Source organism: Hemitrygon akajei, chromosome 25, assembly GCF_048418815.1.
Source record: "Hemitrygon akajei chromosome 25, sHemAka1.3, whole genome shotgun sequence".
NCBI lineage: Eukaryota > Metazoa > Chordata > Chondrichthyes > Myliobatiformes > Dasyatidae > Hemitrygon > Hemitrygon akajei.
Window position 1 is genome coordinate 28,070,952 of NC_133148.1, and position 19,805 is coordinate 28,090,756.

At 42.3% G+C, this 19,805-nt stretch overlaps 1 protein-coding gene across 6 annotated transcripts in view; it reads right to left on the bottom strand.

The window, feature by feature from the left end:
* Positions 1-19,805, bottom strand: part of LOC140716481 (ryanodine receptor 1-like) — a 560,721-nt gene that overhangs the window by 343,921 nt on the left and 196,995 nt on the right. For all 6 annotated transcript variants that reach the window (XM_073029249.1, XM_073029247.1, XM_073029248.1 and 3 more), the window contains 3 exons: positions 9,998-10,271; positions 5,503-5,617; positions 3,826-3,958 (listed from right to left, as the gene is read on the bottom strand). In XM_073029249.1, the coding sequence (XP_072885350.1) occupies positions 3,826-3,958; positions 5,503-5,617; positions 9,998-10,271 (522 nt within the window). The remainder of the gene's footprint in view (positions 1-3,825; positions 3,959-5,502; positions 5,618-9,997; positions 10,272-19,805) is intronic.

The window sequence follows — 19,805 nt, forward strand, 5'->3', positions numbered from 1 at the left end:
GTGTGTGTGGTCCATGATATTTTTAACATTCTCCTCTAGAACCATAATTCAGCTGCTTGTGATTAAGAAAATCTAGGCGCTCTGATTATAAAAATTGTGGAGTCGTGGATAATGAGAAAGGCTGTTAAAAGGATACAGCAGGCAGAGAGCTCCTTAGTGCTTAGCTCTCCCCCCCACCCCCTGCCTCTCTTTAAACATACGAGTGTGGCTAAGCAGAGCTCCAGCATTACCTACAAATTCACTGATGACACCGCTATGGTTGGACAATTATAAATGTTGACAAGGAGGCATACACAAGTAAAACAGAGCAGCTGGTTGAGTGGTGTCTGAGCAACAAGCTTGCACTCAATGTCAGCAAAACCAAGGAACTATGGAATTTTAGAAAGGGGCAATCAAGTGAGTTAGCAGCAGGCCTCACTGAAGGATCAGCAGTGGAAAGGGTGAGCAGCTTCAGGTTCCTGGGTATTCACATCTTGGAGGGTTCCTGGGTATTCACATCTTGGAGGATCCCTGGCCCAGCACCTAGACACAACTATGAAGAAGATGCACCACCACCACCTCTACATCATTGAGGATTCCAACAAACCGCCACAAGCGTACAGCAGAAAGCATTCTGCCCAGGTGCCTCGCTGCCTGGTGTGCAAACTCCAATGCACAAGAAAACAACCGTGGTGGACTTAGCTGGATCTATATCACAGGTACGGGTGCCTCCACAATCAAGAACATCTACAGGAGTTGATGCCTCTGGAAGGCAACATCCATCATCAAGGACCACCACCATTCAGGCGGAGCCCTCTTGGCACAGCTGCCATCAGCAGGCTGGAAGACCCACACCTCAAGGTTCAACAACAGCTTCTTCATGGTCATCAGGTCCTTGAAGCAACCTGAAAAAGCCTGATTCTGATCACAAACACCACTCTAATTCGGACTATATTTTTCTCAACTTTCATTGATGTTGCTTTGTTATTTTTGCCTATTTTGTCATTCAAGGTTTGCATGAGTTAAATTATGGTACTTTATGTAACTTGTGCTAATCACATTTCTAATGTACTGTGCTGCTACTGTAAAAAATAATTGTCCTCACATTTATATTCTAGGTATGAATGCCCATGATAATAAACTTGAACTTGTTAGCTTAGTGGAGAGATGCTTTTCCTCAAAGATACAAGATTATAGCACAGTATAGGCCCTTTGGCCTATGTTGTTATGCCAACTTTTAACCTACTCGAAGATCGATTTAACCCTTCCCTCCTAAATAGCACTCCGTTTTTCAATCATCCATGTGCCTAGCTAAGAGTCTCTTAAATGCCCCTAATGTATCTGCCTCCAGCACCAACCCTGGCAGGGTGTTCCACACACTGTGGAGAAAAAAAATATCTAACTCTGACATCTCCCCTATACTTTCCTCCCATCACCTTAAACTCATCCCCTCAAATGAGTTACTTCCACACGGAGGAAAAAGTCTCTAGCTATCCATTCGATCTGTGCCTCTTATCATCTTGTACATCCACCTTATCAAGTCACCTCAGAATCAGGATCACGTTTATGCCATGAAATTTGTTGTCTTGCGGCAGCAGTACACTGCAATATACAATTTATAAAAACTATAAATTACAATAAGAAATGTGTGTGTATAATATATAAAACAAGCAGCCCAAAAAAAGAGAAAGAAGAAAATAGTGAGGTAGTGTACTGAGATTCATCGCCCATTCAGAAATGTCATGGTGGAGGGGAAGAAGCTATTCCTGAAAATGATGAGTGTGTCTCTTCAGGCTTCTATACCTTCTCCCTGATGGTAGCAATGAGAAAAGGGCATATCCTGGGTGATGAGGGTCCTTAATGATGGATGCTGCCATTTTGAGGCATCTCCTTTTGAAGATGTCCTCATTGCTAGTGAGGCTAGTGCCCTTGATGGAGCTTGCTGTTTTCAACTCCCCGCAGCATTTTCCAATCCTGTACGGTGGCCTCCACCATGCCAGATGGTGATGCCACCAGTTAGAATGCTCTCCGCGGTAGACTTGTAGAAATTTGCGAGAGTCTTTGGTGACATATCAGGTCTCCTCAAACTCCTAATGACATATAGCTGCTATTGTGCCTTCTTTGCAATTGTATCAGTCTGTTGGGCCCAGGATTGATCTTCAGAGATGTTGACACCCAGTAACGTGAAACTGTTCACCCTTTCCACGGATGATCCCTCGATGAGGACTGGTATGTATCCTCTCGACTTCCCCTTCCTGAAGGCCACAGTCAATTCCTTGCCCTTACATTGAGTGCAAGGCTGTTGTTGCGATGCCACTCATCCAGCTGATCTTTCTCTCTACTCTACACCTCCTTGTCACCATCTGAAATTCTGCCAACAATAGTTGTGTTCTTACCAAATTTATAGATGCTGTTTTGAGCCGTGCCTAGCCATGCAGTCATCTGTGAACAGAAAATAGAACAGTGGGCTAAGGTGCACCCACCAGTGTTCATTGTCAGCAAGGAGAAGATGTTATTTCTGACCCACAGTGACTGTGGTCTCTCGATGAGGAAGTCAAGGATCCTGTTACAGAGGGAGGCATAGAGGCCCTAGTTTTGGAACTTGCTGATTGATACTGATGGTATAATGGTGTTGAATGCCGAGCTGTAATCAATAAACAGCCACCTGATCTAGGTATTACAATTGCAGGTGATTCAAAGTCGAGTGGTGAGCCAGTGAGATTGCAACTACTGTAGACCTAATGTGACAATAGGCAAATTGCAGCAGGTCCAGTTCTTTGCTTAAGCAGGATTTGTTTCTGGCCGTGAGAAACTTCTCAAATCACTTCATACAGTAGATGCGAGTGCAACTGGGCAATAGTCACGATCTTCTTGTGAACTGGTATGATTGTTGCCCTTTTGAAGCAGGTGGGAACCTCCAACCGCTGCAGTGAGAGAGTAGTCTCATCTTCCTTAGATTGAAAGACAAAAGCCCTAAATCGCTCAACATCCTCGTAAGACATGCTGTCCAGTGCGGGAAACATCTTGGTGAATTTCCTCTGCACGCCCTTTAAAGCTTCGACATCCTTCATATAGTGAAGCAACCAGAACTGAACACAAGACTCCAAGTATAGTTTAACCAGGATTTTATAGAATTGCAAGTTGCAATGGCAGAAAATACAACAGTTACTGTTAGTTTCTGCAATTCCCAAATTCTCTGTGCAATTCTCTGTGACATTAGAAACAGAATGGCATATCATTTCATCAACTTAGTATTTCCATTAGTCAAACTTTAACGGGGAAAGGCCACCTTAGCTGCCATATCGTACGAGTTCATAGCAGACTTTGTACCTAACTAGAGCTGTGAATACCAAAACTCTCCCTTTGATCTAATGCCATATTTTAACTAGCCGCGGTCATCAAGGAATATGAAAGATGAAGTCAAGACATGTTTCAGGAACTGCAATTAATTGAATTAAAAAGTCTCCATAGGCCATTTTAGACAGATCAGTCATCGATCAAGTGACAGTCAAAATTTGTAATACTAAAACAGGCTCTAGTGCTTTCCTGGTGTAAATAATGAATAAACTATTCTCAGACTTTGAGCTGGGTACAGGTATCAACTATAACCAAAGTTTCAATGACAAACTCTGCCATCTTCTTCAGGGATGATGCCCGGGCAAGCCTAGTCCGGTGGTATTTACTCATTGTGATACAAAGTTATCCAACAAGATGAAAGAAAGCAGTACAAATAGCTAAATTTCTAAACGTGAGTGTTAAACTAGATTTTAAATGAAATATCTTTGTTTAAGAATTGAACTTAACTCGGGAAATATCAGCGAAAGATTCAGGTAATGAATTGCTTACCCAGTCCAATGCCGCTGTTATCCAACAGGTAGCTTAAATGATCAAACATGGCTCTTTGATTCTGACGACTGATGCGACAGAAATAGCACAAGAATCGGCAGCAGTTTGTCACCATTCTGGGGAACCGTATCTCCTATAAAAAAAAGGGCAATAGAACTATAATAAATATTTATTACCAAAAAAAAGTCCATTCCTGCTCTTGAAGTCACAAGGAAAATCAAAATCCAACGATGGTAGGGAAGCTATTAGAGAGGATTCTTGGGGATAGGATTCATGAACATTTCAAAAACCATAATGTAATTAGGGACATTCTATTTACGCTCAGTGGACACTTCATTGGGTGCACCTGCTCGTTAATGCAAATGTCTAATCAGCCAACCATGTGGGGGCAACTCAGCACGTGAAAGCAGGTGGACAGAGTCAAGAGGTTCAGCTATTATTCAGACCAAACTGCTGATCTGCTGGGATTTTCATGCACGACAGTCTCTAGTGTTTACAGAGCATGGCATGAAAAACAAACAAAAAACATTCAGTATGTGGCAATTCTGTGGATGAAAAAGCCTTATTAATGAGAGAGGAGAATGGCCAGGCTGGTTCAAGCTTTCTCTCCATACCCACTGATCCCTTTAGCCACAAGGGCCATATCTAACTTCCTCTTAAATATAGCCAATGAACCGGCCTCAACTGTTTCCTGTGGCAGAGAATTCCACAGATTCACCACTCTCTGTGTGAAGAAGTTTTTCCTCATCTCGGTCCTAAAAGGCTTCCCCTTTATCCTTAAACTGTGACCCCTCGTTCTGGACTTCCCCAACATCGGAAACAATCTTCCTGCATCTAGCCTGTCCAATCCCTTTAGAATTTTATACGTTTCAATAAGATCCCCCCTCAATCTTCTAAATTCCAGTGAGCATAAGCCTAGTCGATCCAGTCTTTCTTCATATGAAAGTCCTGCCATCCCAGGAATCAATCTGGTGAACCTTCTCTGTACTCCTCTATGGCAAGAATGTCTTTCCTCAGATTAGGGGACCAAAACTGCACACAATATTCTAGGTGCGGTCTCACCAAGGCCTTGTACAACTGCAGTAGAACCTCCCTGCTCCTGTACTCAAATCCTTTTGCTATGAATGCCAACATACCATTTCCCTTTTTCACCGCCTGCTGTACCTGCATGCCCACCTTCAATGACTGGTGTACAATGACACCCAGGTCTCGTTGCATCTCCCCTTTTCCTAATCGGCCACCATTCAGATAATAATCTGTTTTCCTGTTCTTGCAACCAAAGTGGATAACCTCACATTTATCCACATTAAATTGCATCTGCCATGAATTTGCCCACTCACCTAACCTGTCCAAGTCACCCTGTATCCTCACACCAAGAAGGTGACAATAACTTAAATAACCAAATGCTACAACAGTGGTGTGCGGAAGAGCATCTCTGAATGCATAACAGATCGAACTTTAAGGTGGATGGGCTACAGCAGCAGAAGACCCCAAAACATACACTCATTACAAATGTAAATAATAAATTGGCACTGAATGTATTTATTCATATATTCTTATCATTGAATGCTATGACATATGACAAAACATGAATGAGATGTAAAGTACTTTAACTGACTCAGCTTCTAAGATAATACGCAATTCAGTTCAGAACTCAGGTTAGAAACACATAATTACCTTGGAGTCACCACCACCCAACACATTCACCATTACTTCCATAACAGTTTCGTGCATGCCCAGAGCACGCATTAAGTTTGGATGCTGATAGAAGACTTTATTGTTCATGATGTTTCTGGAAGACAATGAAAATGCTGATATATCTTTCCCTTTAGCTTTTGTAAGAATGTACTAATATTACAATATTAGCATCACAGCATATTTTAAACTTTGATTTATTGGATAGTATCACTCTATTGTCAAATTCATAACCTTATTTTAATTGTAATGTAAAAGCTATTACGACTTGCTGTTATGCCTCTCCATGCCCCCGGCACATGGGGTGGCAACCTTGCCGTTTCTTTAGCATTTTCCCTTTTCTCACGAGGCGGAGTTGCTAGCCTGACCGATGGAAAGTGTGCAAGGAGCCAGCTGGACTTGAACCCAACGCCATTCACCTCGAAGGCCAGTGTTGATGCCATTGCACCACCGGTCGGTTTATTGCTAGTTAGTTGAAGCCCATTCTCAGTGAAATACTGTTTCACCAAGGTTAGAATTCTTCTGATGGTGATGCTTTCCTTGGCTTTGATTTTGGTGAATGACTTCAATTACTTGTGTTTTTGGGCAGAATTTTACAACCATTTTCTGTTAGTTGATTTAGCAGATTCTGGGTATCAACAGGAAATAAAATCAGGTACAAGATCCTTTAACTTGGTGTCCTAAAAATCTGTTTTATTACAAGGAAAATAATTAAATCCATGGGAAGACTCCACAACTGAAGTGCTGAGGTAGAGAAAACAGCTTTAATCTGCCTCTAGTCACCATAAATAAATTCCTTGCACAAAACTGTCCACCTAGGCAACTGATTTCTTCCCCCAAGCTATCAGACTCCTCAATACCCGAAGCCTGGACTGACACCTTGCCCTACTGTCCTGTTTATTATTTATTGTAATGCCTGCACTGTTTTTGTGCACTTTATGCAGTCCAGTGTAGGTCTGTAGTCTAGTGTAGTTTTCGCTGTGTTGTTTTTTTTACGTCGTTCAGTCTAGTTTTGGTACTGTGTCATGTAACACCATGGTCCTGAAAAACGTTGTCTCATTTTTACTATGCACTGTACCAGCAGTTATGGTCGAAATGACAATAAAAGTTGACTTGACTTGACTTGACAGAAACTGCCTTACAGCTCCAATGGCCTGAATTTGATCGTGACCTTGAGTGCTGTTGAGGTGGAGTTTGCACGCTCTCCCTGTGATTGCACAGGTTTTGTCCGCACGCTCTGGTCTCCCTCCACGTCTCAAACATGTGCAGGTTGCTAGCTTAATTTGGTACTGTAAATTGCCCTTAGTGCGGAGGCAAGAGGGAAAATTTGGGAAGATGGTGGGAAAGCAAGGAGAATAAAAATGGGATTAGTGTATGATTAAAGTGATTGAGCACAGGCTTAATGGGCTGTTTCCATATCAAGACATTGGTCAAGACACTAATAGGAAGGATATGATCACATTTCAGAGGGTGTGGAGGAGCTTTACCAGGACATTGCCTCGGATGGAACCATTCAGATATAAGAAAAGACTTGGAAGGTTGTGTTTGATTTCCTTGGAACATAGGAGGCTGGTGGGGGAAAGGGAGAGCTGTCTGTGGTATAGTACAAAATTGTGAAGAGTCTAGATAGGATATACAGTAGGAAACATTTTATCATAGCAGCTGACTTATCTCGGTGGATCAAAAACTGGCTTACCCATAGAATATAGAAGGTAGTGGCAGATGGTTTTTTTTCTGGATTGAAGTCTATGACTAGGGGTGTTATTAAGGGCTACTGGGACCATTGTCAATGATTAGGATGAAAAAGTTCTGAGGCGGATGATACAAAGATTATTGGTGTTGTGAATTGCTCAGAAGATTGTCAAAGGATACAGCACGATGTAGATCAGTTGCAGACATGGACAGAGAAATGGCAAATGGAATGAACCCGACCAAGTGTAAATGATTGCACTTTGGAATTCAAACATAAAGTGATAGCAAGGCCTTTAATAATACTGATGAACAGAAGGATCTTGGGATCCAGGTAAATAATTCCGTATAATTAATCAAGGTGTTGAGTCCGAGGTGTTGTTACGTTGCAGCTTTATAAAGCTCTGATCAAGCAGAGAATACGTACACAACGTTGGAAGAACTCAGCAGGTCAGGCAGCATCTGTGAGAAAAGAGTAGCCAACGTTTCGGGCCGAGACCCTTCATCAGGAATGGGGGGGAAGAGAGGGCCGAAGCCCAGTAATAGAGATAGGGGAGGGGGTAGGGCCTAGGGGCGCCAGGTGGAAAACAAATCAGAGGAAAGATAAAGGGGGGAGGGGGAGGGGATAAGCATGAAAGAACTGTAGAGATAAAGAAGCAGAAAGTTGAAAGGGGAGAGAGGCAGAGAGGGACCTGGGATAGCGGAAGGAATTACTGGAAATTGGAGAATTCAGTGTTCATACCAACAGGCTGGAGGCTACCCAGACAGTAGATGAGGATCAAGCAGCTTCTGGGGAATTGCAATCAACTCCAGTTGTCCCACTATAGGAAGGAAGTGGGAAGCTTTGAGGAGAGTGTGGAGTAGATTTAGCACGATGTTGCCTAGTTTGGAGGACACGTGGTGTGAGGAGAGGTTGGACAAACGGGGGTTGTTTTCTCTGAAGCAGTAGAGACTGATAAGAGTTTATAAAATTACATCCTGTTATATAAAATTATAAAATAAGACAGCGGGTATCTTTTCCCTCAGGACGGAAATATCTAGCACTAAATGGCATGTATTTAATATGAGAGGGGCAAAGTATAAAGAAGATGTGTGAAGCAGCATGTTTTTTCACACAGAATTTTAAACGCCTGGCACTGCCAGGGCCAGTGGTGGAGGCAGAAAGCATGGGAGTATTTAAGAGACTTACACACATGAATATGTAGAAAAAAAGAATGATATGGTCAAAAAGATATGGTCAATGTGCATGGAAGAGAGATTAATTAGTGTTAATTAACAGACACAAAATCCAGCAGGCCAGGCAGCATCTATAAGAAGAAGTACAGTCGACGTTTCGGGCCGAGACTCTTTGTCAGGACTAACTGAAAGAAGAGGTAGTAAGAGATTTGAAAGTGGGAGGGGAAGGGGAGATCCGAAATGATAGGAGAAGACAGGGGAAGGAATGAAGCTAAGAGCTGGAAAGGTGATTGGCAAAAGGGATACGGAGCTGGAGAAGGGAGAGGATCATGGGATGGGAGGCCTAGGGAGAAAGAAAGGGGGAGGGGAGCACCAGAGGGAGATGGAGAGCAGGCAAGGAGAGATTGTGAGAGGGACAGAGAGAGAAAAAAAGAGAGAAAAGAAAAAAAAGGGGAAATAAATAAATAGATAAGGGTAAGAAGGGGAGGGGGGCATTAACGGAAGTTAGAGAAATCAATGTTCGTGCCTCAGGTTGGAGGCTACCCTGACGGAATATAAGGCATTTTTCCCACGAAGGGTCTCGGCCCAAAATGTCGACTGTACTTCTTCCTATAGATGCTGTCTGGCTTGCTGCGTTCTACCAGCGTTTTGTGTGTGTTGATCCATCTGCAGAGATCCCCACCACCCAGGTCAGGCTCTCTTCCCGCTGCTGCCATCAGGTAGAAGGTACAAGAACCTCAGGATTCACACCACCAGGTTCAAGAACAGTTACTAACCCTCAACCATTAGGCTCTTGTACAAAAGGGGATAACTGTACTCATTTGCTCCATCATTGAAATGTTCTCACAACTATTGATCTTACTTTAAGGACTCTTCATCTCATGTTCTTGTTATTTATAGCTATTTATTTCTATTTGCATTTGCACAGTTTGTTGTCTTCTGCACTCTGGCTGATCTTTCACTGATCCTGTTATAGTTACTATTCTATAGATTTGCTGAGTATTCCCGCAGGAAAATGAATCTCAGGGTTGTATATGGTGACATATATGTACTTTGATAATAAAGTTTACTTGAAACTTTGAACTTCCTTTATGCATTATGATGCAGAGGCAAGGCATTTGGTCGATTGATGGTCTGCCAATTCCAAGCCCATCAATCCTAACCCTACGCTCCCAACTTTCTTATTTCCTAGCAGCTTTTTAATTTCCTTCATACATCCATCATCTTCCCTCTCTTTTCTTCTGCCGCATTTGCTTTACAGGAATAAGTAAGCCAGCTCGTATCAGTGGAGGACATCTTTGGGATGTGGTTTGAAAGCACTGCACCTGGTGGAGGTGCAGGGAGAACATGCAAAAAGAACAAACAGATAGTCCAGGAGGTCAGGATCAAGCCCGAGTCCTTAGAGCTGCAAGGCAGCAACACTGACAGCTGAACACCGTACATAGAAGGTGCATTTTAGAGCAAGCGAGATGAGGAAGAAGAGATTAGAGATTATTGGAATTCTAAGAGCTTCAATGGGGCAGTTCAAATAGAGCATAAATAGTTCTTGGATAGTACCAAAGGACTAATGCACAACCTGTTTAATTCTTGTTAACAAATTCTTGATACATACCCAATGCTCTGGATCATAAGCCTCTCTTCTTCTGGACCCATCTGGACAATGAGAAGCGAGCGAATCTGACCCAGACATTCCAGCAAGTTCATAGTGTCCTCCACAGATGTGGCATTAATGATATAGGCCTTTGGCATAGCACGGATCAGTTCACCAACGCCGTCGTACTGTCGATGCAGCAAGCTGAACATTAGCCGCACAAGTTCTGGATTTTGGATGAAGGCTTCCTGAGCCCAATGAACAACGGTGTGAGAAATCAGCTCCTGCAACGTACCTATAACAGAAATTATCCAAATCATATGTCATACATGATCACACAAATTCATGCAAACATTTAAAGCACAAAACATTAAAGACAGTATTTTCATTCAAAGACAAATGCTAATTTTATAAACTACTAGGTAGCAACGTTGACAGTTTCAGTTCTGTCCCACTTTGACTTGATAATATTGACATAGCAACAATACTAGTGCCTTACAGCTCCAGGTAGAATTCTGATCGTGGGTGCAATCCGTGTGGAATTTGCACATTTTTCTTACAGGTTTGTTTTCAAGCTTCTGGTTCCCCCCCCCCCCCCACATCCTAAAGATGTACCGGTGGATCAACTGGCCAACATTAAATCAGCCGCTTATGTAGGTGGCTGTTCCAAGAATTGTGGAAGTTGGTGGGCATGTGAGAGAAATTGGCTACAGGGCAATGAGTAGGAGAAGAGGAATCGATGGGATTGTCTTCGTCAGGCTGGGTATTCAGTATAGGAGCTGGGACACTATATTACAGATGTACAAGTCATTGGTAGGGCCACACTTGAATTATTATGTGCCACTTTGGTACAGGAAACACATGGTTAAACTGGAAATAGCGCAGAGAGAGATTTACCCGGATGTTACCAGGATGAGAGGGCCTGCGTTATGGGGAGAGGTTGGCCGGACTACAAATCTTTAACTTGAAACTTAGGAGACTGAATGGCAACTTTATAAGAGTATTTAAAATTTTGAGAGGCATAGATAAGGTGAATGGTAACAGTCTTTCCCCTAGAGTAGGGGGAATCCAAATCTTGGGGCATGTGCTTAGGTGTGAGGGAAGGACTCAAAAGGGACCTGAGGGACAACTTTATCCACACAGAGGGTGGTGAGTATGTAGAAGCTGTTGCCAGAAGTGGGTGAGGCAGGTACAATAGGATCATTTGGACAGATATGTGGAGGGGCAGGGCTTAGAAGGCAGGAGATTGAGTCTAGCTGGGTGGTTGTATTGGGCTGGTTGGGCCAAAGGACTGTTATTGATGTTGTATTGCTATATGACTCTATAACTGGTGACAGTGATGATACAATGTTAGGTAAAAGTGTGAATGATAGGTAGTGTTCAGGAATCATGCGACATAAAAAACAGGTCGTTCAACCCACCACGTCCATGCTGAATGTTGTCCTGTCTATACTAATCCATTTATCAGCACATCATTCATAGCTTTCTGGGCCTTGGCAATTCAATTGTTGATCAGGTAGTGCTTTCCAAACTACAACCACCCTGTGGGTGAAAAAAAAATCTTCCTCAGATCTCCTTTAAATCTCATCATAAATCTATATCCCACACACAAAATGCTGGTGGAACACAGCAGGCCAGGCAGCATCTATAGGGAGAAGCACTGTCGACGTTTCGGGCCAAGACCCTTCGTCAGGAAACTTGGCCCGAAATGTCGACAGCGCTTCTCCCTATAGATGCTGCCTGGCCTGCTGTGTTCCACCAACATTTTGTGTGTGTTGTTTGAATTTCCAGCATCTGTAGATTTCCTCGTGTTTGCTTATAAATCTATACCCTCTTGTCTTGAGTATCTCTGGCTTGGAGAAAATCTTCTAATTATCTAACCTATCCATGCTTCTTAAATCTTGTAAATGTCTATCAGGTACCCTCTTTGGCTTCTTTGCTCTAGGGAAAACAAATCAGCTCATGAAGACTCTTCTTATCACTGGACACATGCTGGTGAATCTCCTCTACACTCTCCCCACTATAATCACACCTTTTGTGTAATGTGGTGACCAGAATGGCACAAAATCTCCTCCCCAACCAGTATCTTATAAAGGTGTAGCATGATCTCCCAGCTCTATACTTTGTGCACGGCTAATGAAACAACTGCGTGTGCCACCTTCACCATCTGCCATCTTCAGGGAACTTTACATTTGTACACCTTGGTGCTCAATAAACTCTAGAGCCCCATCATTCATAGCATGTCCCTCCCTTATTAGATACCTAAATTCATCACCTCATGTTTATCTGACATTGGCCTGCCTAGTTAACCAGCTAATCTCCTAATGTCTGCAGGCAGATGTCTTCCTCATCATAAAAACCATCACCAATTTTTGTGTCATTTGCAAATTTAAGTATACTTCATAGATTCACAAAGTTGTTAATTGTGACTGATTATTTCCTGCTTTCCTTGTCCCTCTGAAATTTTTCCACAAACTCCCAACTTCCTGTTAACTCAACTAGACCCTAATTACCATAGAACCACAGAACATTATAGCACAGAAACAGGCCTTTTGGCCCTTCTTGGCTGTGCTGAACCATTTTTCTGCCTAGTCCCACTGACCTGCACCTGGGCCATATCCCTCCATACACCTCTCATCCATGTACCTGTCCAAGTTTCTCTTAAATGTTAAAAGTGAGCCCGCATTTACCATTTCATCTGGCAGCTCATTCCACACTCCCACCACTCTCTGTGTGAAGAAGCCCCCCCCCCAATGTTCCCTTTAAACTTTTCCCCCTTCACCCTTAACCCATGTCCTCTGTTTTTTTTTCTCCCCTAACCTCAGTGGATAAAGCCTGCTTGCATTCACTCTATCTATACCCATCATAACTTTATATACCTCTATCAAATCTCCCCTCATTCTTCTATGCTCCAGGGAATAAAGTCCTAACCTATTCAACCTTTCTCTGTGACTCAGTTTCTCAAGTCCCGGCAACATCCTTGTAAACCTTCCCTGCGCTCTTTCAACCTTATTAATATCCTTCCTGTAATTCCATAAGATAATAAGACATGGAAACAGCTGCTTCATCACAGCTGATTTATTATCCTTCTCAACCCCTTCTGCTTTCTCACCATAACCTTGGTGCCCTGACGAAACAAGAACCTATCAACCTCCACTTTAAACATATTCAATGACTTGGCCTTTCTTGGGAAAAAAAAGTATAACATTTGCCATCTATCAAGCATTTGGCACTTCACTTGTGGCCAGTGGTTTCAGTACCTCTGATGGACTGCAAGAATCTGCACTTCCACCTTCCATAGCAGGCTGGTAAATACCTCATCAGACTCTGGTAATTCATACTCCTATACACCATCTCCTCCTTTTTGATCTTAATAAGCTTTGGAAGTTCAACAATCAGTCTTCAGTTACAGTGCTTTCTCCCCCTCTTAGTGAAAGCAATCTGGAAGTTTGGAAGCATGTAAAAGCTTGTCATGCTCATGTCCTCAGGCACACAGCTCATTTTTTTTTTGTTATTAAAGACCCTACTCTTTCTTTGGTTACCCTTTTTTGCTTTCAATAGACTTCTTAAAATGCCTTGGGATTTTCTTTACCCTATCTGCCAGTGATATTTTGTTGCTCCTCTTTACTTTCCTAATTTCTTTAGCAACCTCCAAAAATCAATGGAAACAGCGACACAATTCCAGTTTTTCTCTGGCAAACTGATAAATGACCATGGCGATCGAGCTGGGCGGCACCATGGCTTAGTGGTCAGCACAACGCTTTACAGTACTGGCGACCTGGGTTCAATTCCCGCCACTGCCTGTAAGGAGTTTGTACGTTTTCCCCGTGACCTTGTGGGGTTTCCTTTAGATGACCTGGTTTCCCCCCACAGTCCAAAGACATACTGGCTGGTAGGTTAATTAGTCGTTGTAAATTGTCCTGTGATTAGGCTGGATTTAATCAGGGGATTGTTGGGCACCATGGCTTGAAGAACCGGAAGGGCCTACTCTGTTACTCAATAAATAAATAAATATAACCTTCAGTAAGGGAACCACAGACAGAACATTTCAGGAGATAAAGAATATAACAAAACAAGAAGGATGTATAATCCACGTTAATTGGATAATTCAGGTGAGAACTGACTGTTGGAAACAAAGAAGGAAAGTGAATAATTAAATAGGACAAGCAAAGAGAGAATACAAGAATAGCATGAAGTGAACCCAAGAGTCTTCTTCTGGTATGTAAATACTAAGTAGGTCATGAGAGGAGGGGTGAGGCTGATTAGCAACCAAGCGATTTATGTATATTGGCCACAGTTGAAATATTTAGAGAAGTCTATAATTACTTACCATGGGGTAAACGTCAAAATATGAAAGGTAAATTTATTAAAAAATGTAAATCTACACAGGGCATGTCAGAAACAATACTTTCCTCAACTAGGGTGTCACAATCCCAAATTAGGCCATTCAGCACAGAAATGTACGAATTTGTTTGCCCATTCTTCTGTCCAACTTTCTAGCTGATCCATCGCCTCAGTTGGTCTTCGACAATCTTATTCTATAATGGCTTACTTTGCATCTAAGCCTCTAATACCCGAGGGCATGAATTGAAGGTGAGAGGGGTTAGGTTCAAGAGGAGTAAGTTTTTTTACTCAGAGAGCGGTGGATGCCGGAATGCACCACCAGGTAATGGTGATAGAGGCAAATACACTAGAGGCTTTAAAGAGACGTTCGGATAGGCACATGAATATAAGGAAGATGGAGGGATATGGACATGGTGTAGGTTGGAGGGATTGGTGTTTTTGATTTGTTTTTTAGCTGGTTCAGCTCAACATTGTGGGCCGAATGGCCAGTTCCTCTGTTGTAGTGTTCTATGTTCTATATTTAAGGAGGACTACAAGGACAAGCCAAGGAAGTACAGGCCAGTTGTATTTAGTACTTTGACTGACGAAAGTAAGCATGCCATGCAACTTCTGTTAAGACACCTTGTCTGCTGGGAGCTATGTACTTGTAGCCATCAGTGTCCCTGTTCTATAACACTCCCTATATCCTGTGCAAGTCCTTCCCTGGTTTAACTGACCAAAATTCAAGACTTCACACTTGTCCAAAATAAATTCCATCCGCCATTCCTTGGCCCACTTTCCAAAAAAGATTTAAATCCTGTCCGCTATGCAATCAATTCTAAAGTACCCCAAAGTAGCAACACAGGATATAATGGGATGTAGATCCGTTGTAGATATGGGTGGAGTCATGATAGATGGAGTTTAACTGTGTGGTGTTGCACTAATGGAAAGGGACAGCACACTGTTAATGGCAGTGTTGATGCAAGGATGTCCAGTACTCCCTGAAAGTGACTGTATGGGCTAACAAGGTGATAAAGGAGGCATATGACATGTTTGGCTTCATTAGCTGAGGTGTTAAGTTCAACAGTCAGGAAGTTATATTGCAGCTCTATAAACCTCTGGTTAGGCCACATCTGGAGCCTTGCATTCAGTTCGAGCCGTCCCATCGTAAGAAGGGTGTGAAGGTTTTGGAGAGGGTGCAGAAGAGGTTTACCAGGATGCTGCCTAGATCAGAGGGCACGTGCTATGAGGAGAGGTTGGACAAATGTGATCTTTTCCTCGGGATTGACAGAGGTTCGGGGGGACCTAATACAAGTTTATAGGTTTATGAGAGGCGGAGATTAAGGGTAGATAGCCGGAATCTTTTTCTCCAGGGTGAAAATGTCTGTTACTGGGGGCATGCAGTTAAGGTGAGGGGGGTAAGTTCAAAGCAAATGTATGGAGCAAGTTGTGAGTGCTGGGTGCCTGTAATGTTCTGCTTTGGTGGCTGTGGAGGAAACTACGATACAGGCAATTAAGAGGCTCTTAGGTAGGTACATGAATCTGGAGAGAATGAAGTGATATGGGCAATGTCTGGGCAGAAGGGATTAGTTTAGTTTTGCTCACGGCCTGTTCCTGTACTGTACTATTTTATGCTCTATAATATCATGGAATATTTCCATTTGACTAGGGATCAAAGGAAGATAGTGCAATATCATCAGCATGACCTACTAATCACACAGTTCCAAAATAAAATACCAGGCCTAGAAATTCAATTGCACAATGTTCTTTTTTTAATCTCATGCATCTGAAAATGATTTTGTCCAGACAAATATGTTAACTAGTTGCATCCACATGTCTCATGAAATGCAAACAGCACCTTTGATGTTACACCTTTGTGACATCAGAATACTTTCTGCACCAGCGCACATCTGAGTGCCTTAGTTCTCTGCACAGTTACTGGAGGGTGTAACCATATTATCCTGGGGTTGCCTGGACAACCCCAAGAGCACCAAGAGCTCTTGGGCAATCCAAGAGCACTGTGTTCTCAGTCCCAGAGAATCTAACCTAGAAGACTGCAGGTAAGTTACTTGCATCACTCTTTTTCCTTACATCATAAGAGGCTGATCTTCTCACGACAGCTCCCTAATCCTCTTCACAGATGCCGGTTTTCTCCCTTTCCCAACTAAAAACCCTTCCAAGTGCTGGTACTCACTCCCCAAATTCCCCCTAGCCAGCCACAACCAGTCTCCTTGCCACCACACGTTTGTGCCAATCTTGTGCACAAATATGTTGTGGCAATCTCGTGCCCTTAAAATATGCAAACATTTCCTGATTTTATTTGCAGGGAATTGTTTAATAAAGTTTAAATCCCATTCTGAAAAAGAATTCAATTCGATAAGTGTTCCTCCTGTGTATTCTCCATTACTGTGCGTTTTTCCTCATCACAAGAAACGGTACTATCTAGGTGACCCAGTGCCTATTCGAATATTTTTACATACCAAATCAGCTCACCGTAGATGGACTTGAGGCAGCTTAGCCTTTGAAAGAGCAGAACTATTTTTTACTGCTGGAATGTCCTAAGCAGCTGCAATTTGAGCTCTATGGGGAGTGCTTTTAATGAAGTATCTTCGTTTACTCCACGTAACATTTTATACAGCACCGCTATGTTAGTCCAGCTGACAGCATTAATCACACACACAGCAGCTGCAAGGACAGTAAACATACGTGGTGTGGGATTTACCATTTGATCTGTATTCGGTAATATTAGCTGGAAATGATGCAACCTTGTGAATTCTTCCAACTTAACCAACTGCTTTCAAGTATTACAATGAAAAAGTACTGATCCTAGCAGAAGTTGGTATTGCTTTATCTGCTAATGGACTTTGCTGTAGTCAATTTCCCAACAATGTAACAGATTGAAAGTAAAATTTATAGCAGAACAGAACAGATTCTTGAGATTCATGATTTTGGAAAAGTAAAGGGTTGAAATAAAGGTTGACCTTGATTTTAAGCACCAAGTTACAGGAAGAACATAGAACATTAAAGTACCGGAACAGGCCCTTTAGCCCAGGATGTCTGTGCCAACTTCAGCTGCTCATATGCCTGCACGCGGTCGATATCCCTTCATCCTTTGCCTGTTCATATGCCTAAGTAGTTTTTAAGCATCTCACCTGCTTCCAATACCTCCCCTGGCAGTGCATTCCAGACACTTAGTCACCGTATAAAAAAAGTTTGCCAGAATAAATCTCCTCTAAACTTTTCCCCTCACATTAAATCTCAGGAATTTGACATTTCCATCCTGTGAAAATGGGCTTAATATCTAACCTATCTTATCCCTCTTATAATTTTATAAACTTCTACCAGGTCACATCCCACCCCCCCCCCCCCCCCCCCCCCAGCACTTCAAAGAAGACAATCCAAGTTTGCCAACCTTTCCTTATAGATAACACCCTCTAACCCAGGAAACATTCTGGTGAACCGCTTCTGCACCCTCTACAAAAAGGATGTGGAGGTTTTGGAAAGTGGGGATCTTTAATTGTAACAATACTCCAAATGTAGCCTGGCCAAAATTTTATGCAGCCACAACATGACTTCCTGACTTTTATATTAAATCCCTGACCAATGGACACTAGTATGCCTTACACCTACTTTACATCCCTACCTATTCATGTTGATAGCTTCATGGAACTGTGGAGTCTTCCTTTAAGATCCCTCAGTGCTTCTTAAGGGTCCTGAAACTTCTGTATATTTTCCTCTTACATTTGACCTCCCATTCACAATAACACCCATCCAAAACTATCCTCTGTCTTTAATAGGCCAAGTCAATTTTGAATCCAGTCTACCAAGTCACAATGGATCTCATGAGGTTTAATCTTTTGGATCAGCCTACCCTCAGGAAACATCAAAAATGTTAATGAAATCCATGTGGACGACATCTGTTGCCCTAATCTTACCAATCGCCTTTATCACATCTTCAAAAAACTCAATCCAGTTTGATAAAACAATCTCCCATGCACAAAGCTGTACTGACCATCCCAAATAATACTATGTTTTTTCTAGATGTGAGTAGATACTATCCCTAAGAATCTTCTCCAATAATTTTTCTACCACTGATGTAATGCTCACCGGCCTATAATTTCCTCGCTTGTCTCTATTGCTCTTCTTCAAGGAACAACATTGGTTTTGCTTCAGCTGTCTTAGGGACCACATCTGACTACAGAGGATGCAAAGGTCTCTGTCACAGCTCCAGCATCTCCTTTGTTGTCTGGGCACTTATCCATCTTCATGTTCCCCAATAGCTCCATGCCTCATCCTCTTTGAGGATATCTTTTACCCTCTATAGTCACAGGTGAGGACCCAAAAGACAGCTGAAGGGCCAATGTTGTTCCTTTAAGAAAGGCAATAGAGAGAAACTAAGAAATTATAGGTTGGTGAGTTTTATATTAGTGATAGAGAAATTACCGGAGAAGATTCTTAGAAACAGAACCTGGCTCCAAAAATAAACACCCTCCTTGCCCTTATGTGGTCTTACCCTCTGGTGAAGCTGATTTTCCCTTTACAAAGAGACGCAATATTCTCTTATGAATTAGTGCATGCATACTTGAATTACTTGAGCAAGATCAAAGGAATTTTGAATCTGATGAGACACGGGAAAATCCTTGGCATCAACGTTAAAAGGAAATGTGAGAGGGTAGAGCGTTGCACACTGTGGGTGAACCTAACGTGGCAGGGACAGAGAACAGTATGACCTTGAGGCAGTTAACATGTAGGTAGGTATTTGTCCAATAGTCAGTCAAATTCACCGTGTGGCAGGTGTACAACTGACAAACAGAAGGAAGCAGCTATCTTTTACATCTTCATGGGAAGTAAGGTGTTTAAACACACCTGCTTCTTTCAGCACAGAAGAAAACTTTATAATTTTGCCTGAAGGGGAAAGCCAAGACTCCCCCAGTCCTTTCTCAAAGTCCTAATGCTATCATCCTATCCAATATGCCTATTTAGAACAAGATCTCAGTTCCTTCATTTCAGCTCTTTGCAATTGAAAATTGACTTTTTCTTCCTGAAGAAATACATGAAACACATGATAACAACAATTTCCTGACATTTTGCTTATTCCAGGACTCTAACCCAGCTCCACTGACAAGATTCACCAAGTAACAATGCATTCAACACGTGTGACTGACAACTACACCTGCAGAAAACATTTGTTCTTCTAAGTTGTCACATGCAGTAAAACTCCAATAAAAACTATCGGACCATTCAACAATCAGGATGGTTCACTATCTGGCTCACTCATTCTAACTTCAAACTTACTGGGACTTTGTTCCCATTATTCTTTTAAATGCAGCTGGACCCCATTCCCAAGCTCCCTTAAAACACCCAAACCCATCATTCCTGGTGTCTAATTCCATCTTCCCTATAATACTAAAAGGTAGACACATCTCCACATTCTCTTAGAATTCTCCAGACACCCTTTCCAATGCGGAGAGAAAAAAAAACTCATCTACCTTGAATGGGAAGCTGT